This window comes from Bidens hawaiensis, unplaced genomic scaffold (assembly GCF_021521415.1).
Source record: "Bidens hawaiensis isolate Kalapana, Puna unplaced genomic scaffold, B.hawaiensis_p1.1 tig00034203_1, whole genome shotgun sequence".
Lineage (NCBI taxonomy): Eukaryota > Viridiplantae > Streptophyta > Magnoliopsida > Asterales > Asteraceae > Bidens > Bidens hawaiensis.
The window spans coordinates 191,199-203,415 of record NW_027495903.1 but is presented as its reverse complement, the minus strand read 5'-3'; the positions used below and the strand labels follow the sequence as shown (position 1 = coordinate 203,415).

At 35.9% G+C, this 12,217-nt stretch overlaps 1 protein-coding gene across 1 annotated transcript; it reads right to left on the bottom strand.

The window, feature by feature from the left end:
* Positions 1-7,610: 7,610 nt before the first annotated feature.
* Positions 7,611-11,915, bottom strand: LOC143585891 (uncharacterized). The gene is made up of 6 exons (XM_077067567.1): positions 11,219-11,915; positions 10,401-11,158; positions 9,196-9,484; positions 8,649-9,032; positions 8,491-8,534; positions 7,611-7,757 (listed from the first exon to the last, which is right to left on the bottom strand). The coding sequence occupies exons 1-6, from the start codon at positions 11,913-11,915 to the stop codon at positions 7,611-7,613; spliced, it is 2,319 nt and encodes a 772-aa protein (XP_076923682.1).
* Between the last annotated feature and the right edge of the window lie 302 nt (positions 11,916-12,217).

Sequence of the window (12,217 nt, the reverse complement as noted above, 5' to 3'; positions counted from 1 at the left end):
CCTCGATAGGCCAAAGCATGAGGGTCATGTTTGTGCATTAGGACTTCGGTATTCTAGTGAGTGGATTTAATCTGTATTTAGTGTTTGTATAAGAACGAATGTAATGGGTATCTCATGAAAATTAATTATGTTTTAATTATTCAATGAGTTATGTTCTATATTTGCATGTTTAATCCATGAATGACTTATGTTGTTCTAAACGTCCGTAGTCGATCATACTTGTGGGAACAAGTATGAAGGTAAGACTATTATGAACCCGGATTGGTTGATATTCATGTGATGAATATAGGGCATAGGTTTGCCACCAAGGTTCATAGATATTTGTGGGATACAAATATTGGACATGATCCGCTCTCAAGGATCACTGCATGGAGTTAGTGCAACTGATCATAAGTAATCCTTGAGTAAAGGCGAGTATCATTATGTCCTTTGACCTGAGATGCATATCGGATCTGGTTTTTCATCAAGTCTGATAACTTGACTCTCTTCTTTGTTATTTCGGTAACACGATGACGTGTAAGAAAGAGCTCAGATATCATATGAGATGTCAACGAGGATGTATGCAGTCAAGATGGGATTTGTTCCTCTTATGTGTTGAGAGTTTAGATGTCTAAGGCCTGTTAAGTTAAATCATTGAGAGAATGATCACTCTATGTCTCTTCGATTTGACAGGACATCTAGTAATAAAGGGATGTAATGATAAGATTTACCTATATCATATCAAGTATGGACTTGAAGGGGATGATGTTATTGAATGGCAGTTAGTCAAACACACTAGGGGCGGTGACCTGTTGTTAGGCGGTATTCACCATTAGCATTAACTTCCTATGAGTCTCGTGCAAGTGGGAGATTGTTGGAATACCGTATGCCCGAGACACATAATTAGGTTAATGTGGCTAGCTGTGTTTGATCCAAGTCGGGTCATACCCAATAACGAGTTAGACACACACCAATTATGTATTTGTTAAGATAAGATCTATAAGACAAATACAGAACACGACACATTCAGAAAATCGGGTTTCTGAATACTTACTTGAAAGTGTTAAATAAATTAATTGGTTAATTTATTTTTTCAAATAATTATTATTGGAATGATTATTTAACTATATGTTCTTTTGTAAAATGGTTTATAAAAGATGGGGTGTTTATATATTTTATAAAGTATAAAATAAATAAAATAAAAAAAAATAATAATTTTATTTGGGGCCGGTTTTGGGTGGGCCCCACACCCCAAAAGTTTTGGTCAAAGTTGGTAAAGAATGGATGGAGGTTGAGTGTGCTTTACTTAACTAAAAAACCTAACCATGGACTTGTTTGAGATATGATCTCATTTAAAAGATATGCATATACTTTCAAGTAACATGTACCACTCTCTTTCTCTCTTGTTGTTTTTGGTTCGGCCAAGTCAAGAAAGAAGAGGTTCGGGTCTCGGTTTCTCGTGTTCAAGTTTCCTAACATAGCTCGGTGTGTGTTGGAGGCTCGGGGTATCTTCCGTTTGAGGATCTTCCCTTTGAAAGTCTAGCATCAACATCATCATCTTCTTCAACCATCAACTACATCTCTTAAAGGTTTAAGAATGTAAGTTTTACAATCTTTGATAGTTTAGTTTTTTCCCGTATTATTTGATCTTTTGTCTCGGGTTTCTAATCTTAAGATTAATGGTAATCTTGAAACAAGAATAAAGGGTTATTCATAGATTAACATATCATATAAACTTGTAATATATATATATATATATATATATATATATATATGGATACATATGTTTAAGTTTGTGATTATCACGCTTCCGCCTTAATTAATGACTAGTTAAATGGTTAACTAAGTTTAAAATTTCCATAGAAACCCAAAATGAACATGTTCCCCGCAACAGTGGGGATGAGAACTTCAAACAGCGAGCCCTTCCTTGAAATAAAGGCAAAAGAAAAATATGACAAAGTACAAACACCAAAAAAGGAACTTGTATCTAGAAACTTACTGTTATCATCTCGAGAGAAGTAAGGTTGCTCATTCGGATACGACCACAGGCGGCTCATCCCCACCTGCACCAGAGCTGACTCCGGAATGAGACCCATAGAAGTTGGGGTCCGCGTAAGCTTCGCGTACCACTCTTCACCTTCTGTAATAGCAACCGGAAGGTGAGAAAATTTTTCGGTAAGCGAGCGGCGGGTCATAGCCAATGGAATAACATCAGCGTTAACCCACAGAAATTTATTCTTCCACTCGTGGCACTCCGTGGAGGCTCAGTACCTATAGCTTTCCGCCGAACCTGGAAGCTAAACCAGCTCCCACGAACTTGGATCTTGTAGATCGCAAGGAAACGATCCACAGTAGGTTCTACCTCCAAGGCCCTGCAGCAAAACTCGAAGTGTTGGAGCCTCATCACTCCGAATGGATGCAACTGGGAAATTTGAATCCCAGTAGGAACCAGGAAATCACCAAAAAACCTGGTGATAGACAACCGGAAATTTCTTGCGGTGAACGACTCACCGTACAGGGCAATCTTCCCTGCTGGCGGCTGATCGGCTGTTGAACCGGGAGAAGGGAGCTCCGGCTTCCACTTCGGCGCTAACCCATGAAGATTAACGATGTCTTTGAAGTCGGCGTCCTTCAAGTTTATACAAATGTTCTCCACAAGCCCCTTAGATGAATCTTTCTTACCCTCCCGACCTCTTTTCGTACCTTTTTTACCGCCGACCATGATTGATCGGAAAACTTGAAGGATCAAAGGGAAGAATAAGAACAGAGAAGATAAGAAGATTGGAAGAAAATTTTGGCAAGTAAATTGGAAATTGAAGCGGCCTCCCCTATATATACACATCGCAATTAATGGGAGGAGAGAGGGATCCAACTCATACGCCAAAACCGCCTAATCAGAAGACGACACGTTAGGCGGGAACTGACAAAAAAATAATTTTAAATCAGACGCCTAAAATCTCATGTACCAACCTCGAGCACCACTCCTGACAAGACTCAGACAGGAGACGTCACATCGCAGACACTTAAATAGTACCCCAGTTCAAAAAGCAACAGGAATACTAAGGACTAATAGTTGCAACCCGTAACAAAAGACAAAAGTCCATAATTCCATCTGCAACATCGACTCACGGAAGCAACAATGGACTGGGGGGCCTTATAAAGGGAGGGTAGCAAAGCTACCTACGGACCCCTTATTCGACCCGTGGATTGTCAAAAGACATCCGCCACCGACGAATTCATTATCCAACCCGCGGATCGCCAAAAGACATTCGCCCAAGGAATACGTGGATTGGTAAAGCCATCCACAACCCAAGACAATGCGGAGCTCCGTCATAATCCGTGGATGGTCACGCAAGCATCCGCGGAAAGAATCTGCAAACAACTCAAGGGACTCATCACACGTATGATCCCCACGTGATATGGAAGAGCAGTTGTAACAAACTACTTCTAGAAGATTCCCTCAAAACCTCCTGATAGCGACATCGGCCAATGGAAAGAGGACACCTAGACACGTAATGGCCATCCCACGACGTCCATAGATAATGGCTACACCATAAACGGGTCCAGGCTGTCACATCCAGTAGATGCCCGACACGTGCCCGTTCAGGCAGAGAGGGAATAACTAGATAGTGACAACTCCACCAATCACCTTCCCTCCCCATTCAGCTATAAATACGAAGACCATCTCTTTAAGGTATTCATTCACACCCTCAATCCTTAAGCAATTACATACTGTGTCCTACTTTATTCCGTTCAAAGAACGATACTTATTCTCACGCGGAGGGTGGTTACGGGAAGACCTCCCACTCTGTCCTTCCCGTAACGAGACTCAACGGTGTTCTGTTTTGCAGGCATCAGTTTGGATCTGTTCTCATTACTTCAGTATACTCACATCTGTGGAAATACCCAATCGGACTATCCAGTTTGATCCAGTGTTTCTTCAGGAATCATCACCGGCCATGGATCCAGAGGTGGCCGTCAACCGAGTTGAGTTAAGTCGCCAACAACTGGACAATAATAGTAATAAACCGACCGAGATCTGACAATAATCAAACACGGAAATTGAGAAACAAAGCCCTGTCAACAATTTTGAAAAAACGAATTAATAATCGGAATGAGAAAAAATTGATACTTTTTTAGAGCAAAATAAGAATACCATGTGGATGTTCTTCATAATCGCATAAAAAACTAGCACCAAACATAGCGATTTGGTGGGTTTTTTTAGGTTTCGAACAGAGGGAGAAGATGATCCTGTGAAATTGCTCAGAACAAACTTGTTTAGGGTTTTGGAGTATGTTTACAGCCTCTTTAGTTTATTAACTGCTTACCGTATCTCTTAATTTCACATATAGTTATTTCAGCACTTTTATTCTTAATTTTTAGCAAAATATATCCTTCTAAAAAGTAGAGCTTTAGATGCGGTTGTTACAAAACCCGTGGCTAAAAAGGAGCTCCATAATATTTGACATGGTTTTGTAGCTTTAGACGCAGTTTTTTTACATATCAAAAATTTTATAGGTATTAGGAAACCTTTTTAGAAGCGGTTTTTGTGTGGACCGCGTCAAAAAAGAAAACTCAATCACATCTAAAGCTTGTTTTTCTACTAGTATCCCGCTTTACTGCAAGCATCAGATAGATATATTTATGCGGGTCAAATGTACTTTGTTATAAATAGTAAATACGATCTGCGTTAGAAGAACAGAAACGAAGTACTGCATGTCATTCTATAAAACACCAATACTTACAATTTCTATAAAGTACAACAATATATTCGAGTAGATTACTTTAAAACATTGAACTTATACAAAAATAAATAGAATAAAATTACACCAATATACTTTCCAAAATCTTATGCCTTTTAATACGCCTGTGTATGCAAATCAATTTGTTCATTACTTTTATTCTAGAAGACAAGTGAGAAACAATAACTCTTGCATTTAAATTATTTATTTTATAATCGAAAACATATACATTGTTAGACATATATAATAAATTCAAGTACGGACTGGTATGACTATCCAAATCGTAACCGAACACAAATATTAATATTGAATAACTCTCACTATATTATAAGAAAAATATAATTTAAAAATCTTTATTACACATAACCCATGTTTCCTTTGGTGAACCTTAACTCAATTGTATCTCCGGTGTTCAATAATATCTAACTATAACTCGATTTATATAAACTGACCATAATTACTAGTCAAGAGTAAGACTATCAATTATAATTACATAATTAGTAAACATATTGTAATTTGGAAACATAACCAACTCTAATCTACTTATCAATATGGGTCCCTCAAGTTCACTTGAATTGGAGTCCGAAATTACTAACATCGTTTTGTTTAGATGCATCCCCTAACTAACTCGGAAACAAAAGTTTCAACCTCGCAATTAATTTTACATTAAATATAAGAAAAACATCAAAAGAATTTTATCTATAAGTACAAAACTGAAAAAAGGATAATAAACAATACTAGCTTTGCCCGGTGACAAGGTGCACGGCTTTCAATCAAATTATTTTGTGGGTTTCATTCGCACCTAAAGTACAGTGGAAATGTTAAAAAAAAAAAAAGAGGAGGAGAAAAAACCGGTAGTATAAATATATAATCAACACGTTGCTTTTGACTAGTTCTGGCTCTGGCTTCTTTGGTCAAGCCATGCGGCGTTATCCCCGGCCAACCGCCAATATTCAAAAACATGCAAATATTTTCAAGTCAAACATCAATTCATACTCAGCTTCTTACAAATCAAACTCTCTGTCTATATATATTACTTTGGTTCCGTTGTCGGAAATTCATTCAGGCCATATAACAGAAGCCTCTTCAAAAACATTTTAAGCAGCAAACTTTACAAGTATCCGGTTTCCAGTTGATAATCATGTTAAAGATGACATTAAAGAATGCATGCATCATTCTGGTATTTCTTGTTATCTTTACGGCTGTCATAAACCCGCCTGCAGTTGAAGGTAGAGTCTTGTCTGAGGACTTTGCTGGCGAGAACCATCTTGCTGCATACTCAACGGTCTATGAGAACGCCAAGAAGAGGATGTCATTTTGGCTCGAAAGACTCGAGTCTGGTCCAAGCCCCAGTGGACCAGGCCATTAACTGGTTAGACGTATCATCGTATCATCAATCAATAAAGCTGGTCAAGTGATGCTACTCGAAGGAGATGTTTCTTAATTCTTTTCTTTGTTTTTTCAGTTGTCCAATAAATACATACAGTAATTTTTTAATAAAATAAGTTTCTTATTAGTTTAAAAACGTTACACACTTGCCATAAGAACCTGTAATTACATGGGAAATTAGTATACAAGCCTATAACAATTCCGGAAAAAATTAAAAAAAATGACTTTCTTATTCTCAACAAATTAACATGAACCCTTTCGATCGTGACATAAACAAATTAGTCACTAATTAGTCACTTGACTCAATCAGAATTTGTGACAAACAAAACACATTATTACTAAACTGTTCTATCAGTACAGCAACGAGTCAGTCTTTAGTGACATAACGAAATTAGTTGATAAATGATCAGATCACAAAGTTAGAATCATTTGACACTTCATAGTGGTTATTAGACAACCATTTTGTCAATTTTTAATATTAGAAAAACCTCTTTGTTATTTATTTATTTTTATATCCTTGTTGTGTATATTGTATTATTATATATAGACATATCCATCAATTATGATGATCGTTAAAAATCAAATTCATTCATGGTATTCAGTGGTGACTAATTGTCTCATTTATTGTTGTAGAGCGTAACATGTCTTTTAGTTTATTTGTCGCTGTTGTGTCACAAGCAACCCATTTAGTTGAAAACTCATTTTCACTAGTATGCTGGATCACTAAACACACATTTCACGAATCGAATAGGATTCATATTAGTTGCTTGAAATCCTTGACTGGCATATGGTTGTCCGCTCCTTATGGGCTAAAAAGAAAAGTATAGTCTAAAACTCAATAAATCCAACTGGCTTATCACCATCCGTGTCGTTGATTCATGTATCTTGGAAGGTGATTCTCCACAAAACCTGAAGTATGTACTAATGTGCATTATTCTATGGATTGGTGGGGGTGAAATTGATTTAACGAGAAAACCATAAATCAAATCAAATCATCAACGAGATGATTTGAACTAACAATAATATCTCAATCAACAAGATGAAGATCGATGAGACAAACCCTAATTCAGGAGGCGATAGAACTTGAGAGAAAAGGAAATAAAAATGTGTTGATGCCTGATGAAAATCTTCACGTTATGCACAACGACAAAACTAACCGAACCGGGCCGGCCTGAATTCTTAACTTCATAACAGCCCACTTGCATCCTCACCATTAGTGTCCATTAACTCCAAAGCCCATTAGCCCAACAATGTATTTATGCACACACACAAAAAATAAACAGAACATTATTAGTAATATAAATCTAAAGATGGAAAATGTTTGTAGATGAATTGTATTTGTATGTTACCTTTCAACACCCCCCCCCCCCCCCAACACACAATTCATGATGCAAACATATCAAACATGCCTAACTTTTGACAGAGAAAATCATGCTAAACAGGAAATAAACCCTTGGTAAAAACATCAGCCAACTGATTTCCGGACTGAATTTTAATCACCTATATTGTTCCAACAGAGATTCTTTCACGAAGATAAAACAAATCCACCTCAAAATGTTTCGTCCGATCATGAAACACCGGATTAGCCGCAATTGAGATAGCAGCCGAATTGTCACAAAACAACTCAACAGGCAAGGTCATTTTGACCTTTCACTCATTTAATAGATTAATCAACCATATAATCTCACCGGCAGCTGCACACATCGACCGGTATTCAACCTCTGCTGAAGATCATGACACAGTCAACTGATTTTTGCTTTTCCAAGAAACGAGTGAGTTTCCAAGAAAAACACAGAACCCAGTCACTGATCTCCGAGTGCTTAAGCATTTTGCCAAATCAGAGTCGGCATAGGCCCGTAAATCAAACATTCCTTCTTTGCTTATCAAAACACCACGTCCAGGAGCCTTTTTTAGATATCTTAAAAGTCTTAATGCAAGTCCCAAGTGTGCACTTGTTGGACTATGCATATGTTGACTTAAAAATTGAACATAATAGGAAATATCTGGACGTGTGTGCGATAAGTCTATAAGTTTGTCAATTAACTTTTGGTATTTAGAAATGTTTTCTAAAGGCCTGCTGTCTTTTTCACAAAACATGGTAATAACATTGTTTTGCTCAATAGGGGTATTGACAGGTTTACTCGCTGTTAACCCAAATTCAGCAAGCAAATCAACATAATATTTCCTTTGACTTAAACACACACCTTGCTCGGAATAGAGCACTTCAATTCCCAAAAAGTATTTGAGAATTCCAAGATCTTTAATTAAAAACTTGGTTTTTAAAAGGCTTTTAACACTTTTAATTTCTTTTATATTGTTCCCGGTTATAACAATATCATCAACATATATAAACTAGCAAAACAACTAAGACACTATTTACAGATTTAACAAACAAAGAATAATCAGTTTTGCTTTGTACAAAACCTATTTCAAGTAAAACGCTAGCCAACTTATCATTCTACATCCTTGGTGCTTGTTTTAAGCCATACAAGGATTTGGTTAATTTGCACACTTTAGTTTCAGACTTAGAAAAATAACCTTCGGGTAAGGTCATATAAACATCTTCATGCAAATCTCCATATAGAAAAGCATTATTTATATCAAGTTGAAACAAATTCCAATTATTTTTAACAGCCAAGGCAATTACTGTTCTAACAGTGACCATTTTAACAACAGGTGAAAAAGTCTCACCAAAATCTACTCCCTCTCTTTGGTTAAAGCCTTTAGCCACTAACCTAGCTTTATATCTCTCTATCTCACCTGTGGACCTATACTTTATCTTATATACCCATTTACACCCTATTGGTTTTCTACCAACAGGAAGATCAACAAGTTTCCAAGTGTTGTTCCTATTAAGTGCAACCATTTCTTCATTCATAGCATCAATCCAATGTTTACCGGAAGATGCTTCCCTAAAAATTTCTAGGTTCAAGACTCTTATTTAGCACATAAGTAAAAAACATATTTTATTTAGTTAGCTTAGAGTAGTTTAATACTTTTTCTAGCCCATAATTTACTTTACCCTCAATTACAAAATCATTTAGATTTTTTGGTAATTTTGACTCCCTAGTCGATCTCCTCATACCTGGTTGATTAGGAAGTTGAACTGGACTATTAATACCCTCAGGAAAGATATTTTCAGGAGAGATATTTTCTTCATTAGTACCATCACTATGAACTACCTCACTAGGATTAGGATCAAGATTAGGCTGCTGACTTTCAACCCCGCCTTTAATCTGATCCTCACCACTAGGAAGCTGTTCACTAGTGTTAGTATCATAAGGGACCCTCCCTTCATCATCGGGATTAGTCCCACTTAAGGAAATTTCGGTATTATCAGAAAAGAATTCAAAAAAATTTAAAGAATTGACCAACTGATCAGTGTTTGTCTCAAGATTTTTTAAACAATTACTATTTTTAAAAGGATAAATCGTTTCATAAAATTTTACATCACGAGAAAATATAACTTGTTTAGTTTCCAAATTCCACAACCTATATCCCTTTTTTTGAAATGAGTACCCCAAAAAAACACACTTATGAGCCCTTTTTTTCAAATTTGTTTGTATTATTTAAAACTATACTAAAACAAAGACAACCGAAATTTCTTAAGTGGTTAAGGGAGGGTTTAAAATCAAACAAGCATTCATATGGAGATTTACTATTTAAGATAGAAGATGGAGTCCTGTTAATTAAATAGGTTGCATGATAAAAAATTCAAAGGAACGCCACTCTCAAATAACAATGACCTAGCAACATTCAACAAGTGCCTATGTTTTCTTTCTACTATACCGTTTTGTTGAGGCGTATGGACGCAAGATGTTTGATGTATTATACCATTATTTTTAACAAAATTTTGCATTTGAGAGTTAACAAACTCAGTTCCATTATCACTCCTAAGAGTTTTAATGGTTTTACCAAATTGATTTTTAACCATGTTAAAAAAACTTCCAATGTTAGAAAAAACTTCACTTTTAGTTTTTAACAAGTACACCTAAACGGCCCTAGTGAAATCATCAACAACAGTTAAGAAGGACCGATATCCTTCTTTACTGTTGACCCTATAAGGACCCCATATATCTAAATGTATCAACTCTCCAAGTTCGGATGTTTTATGATCACTTAGAGGAAACGGCTCACGATGTTGTTTTGCTAAGTGACAAATTTCACAAGGATATGCTTCATTTTTAACTTTAATCTTTAAATCATTTTTTAAAACATCCAAAACTTGAAAAGATGGGTGTCCTAACCTAGTATGCCAAAGATTTACTTGATCTACACTATTAAAAACACCTTAACAGGTCTAGATGCATCCCCACAGAAATACAAACCATCTATTTGATTACCAGTCACCAGGATTCTTTTTATGAGTGAGTCCTGAAGATAGCAATTATGTTCATTAAATGTTACAGATAGTTTGTTATCGCATGCAAGCTTGTAAACAGACAACAGATTGACACGATATTCTGGAACGACAAACACATCATTCAAAACGACATTATTACTTAATATTATATTGCCAATCTTTGTAACTAAAGTATCAGTCCCATTTGGATGTTTAATCTTTATATCAAATTTAGTTACATCAATCTGATTAAAAACATTTTTATCACTCATAACCATGTGTTGGTTGGCTCCAGAATCCACAACCCAATTAGACTCAGAATGGGATGACATCCCACTAGAGAAACAAAAGACACTTTTACTAAACATACTCTCAGAAAATTTACACAAATAATTACCTCCTAAATTAGAAGCTTGAGGACCCTCATCAGTTTTATCTCCAAGTAACCCTAGTAATCTTGAAATTTGATCAGGTGTAAGAGAAACATTATTTGAGTTGGATGACGTACTTGCTTTACCAGATTTAGAACCATTAGAGTTATTAGAAAAAGATTTTTCTCCTCGGTTACCAAATCTACTAGCCCTTGGTTTGGAATTTTGAGGATAATTGACAATTTCAAAACACCTCTCGATTGTATGACCAATCTTATTACAATGAGTGCATTTCAAATTTGGGTTAGGCCCTCTGTAAATTCCTTTTTTATTATCTTGAAATTGATTAGTTTTTGCAACAAAGCCAACATTTTGAGCTTAGATTTTAGAAGAACCGTTAGCATTCCTATGAGACTCCTCTCTAGAAATGATAGAGAAAGTCGTCTTCACAGAAGTTAAAGGTTCCCTAGTTAAAAGATTAGTTCTAACTGGTTCATAAACATCATCCAAACCCATAAGAAATTGCATCAATTTAATCAAAGTATTAAAGTCATTAAAGCTCTTTGAGGCTTGGCAAGAACATGAAGGCAATTGAAGCATGGCATCAAACTGCTTCCACATGGTGGATAACTTAAGATAATAATCAGAGACTGATGATGCATTTTGAGTTAGCAAATTTATTCTTTGGTAAAGGCCAAAGATAATGGAACCATCAACCTTATCATAAGTATCCTTTAGTTCTTCCCAAACATCAAAGGTGGATTCAGAATAGACTTGACCCACATAAAGCTCATCACAAACAGAGTTTAAAATCCAAGTAAGAACAACTGAATTGCACTTATCCCATTGACTAGCAAGCACCTCATCATCATTTGATTTTAAACATTTCCCATTAATAAAACCGATTTTATTTTTAACTTGCAAAGCTAATTTCATTGCATTAGCCCAAATACCATAATTTTCAGTTCCTTTTAGTTTTATATTAATGATTGAAAGAGTGCTTGAGTCACTAGGATAGAGGTACAAAGGAATACTTACATCCAACTTACTAATAAGAGTCTCAATGCTACTAGACTCACTTTTATCAGCCATGTTAACACAACACAAATCACAGAAGGCACATATACACCTAGAACGTCTAATGCAACAATATATCAAGAAATTAAAGACAAAAAAATTTAAAAAAGATAGGAAAGATCTCACAGTGGTATAGCTCCAATCAAGATTCAGAAAAGAAAATATGAGATGATTTGTAAACTTCACTTAGGTTTACATAATCATTCTTCTTGAGCACTCTCAACAATTAACTAGAAAATCGTGAGATGAACAAGATCCCCAAATCAAAGAAACGAGGGTTTGCAATGAGAAAACCCTAACTCATAAACCAACCAGAA

Excerpts from the sequence above, each read along its gene's own strand:
- LOC143585891 (XM_077067567.1), bottom strand. The coding sequence starts at position 11,915 with ATGGCTGATAAAAGTGAGTCTAGTAGCATTGAGACTCTTATTAGTAAG. Across the intron at positions 8,535-8,648 it reads TTATATGACCTTACCCGAAG|GTTTTGTACAAAGCAAAACT; the intron begins GTTATTTTTCTA and ends TACTTGAAATAG. Across the intron at positions 7,758-8,490 it reads ATTCTTTGTTTGTTAAATCT|GTCAAAATGACCTTGCCTGT; the intron begins GTAAATAGTGTC and ends AATGAGTGAAAG.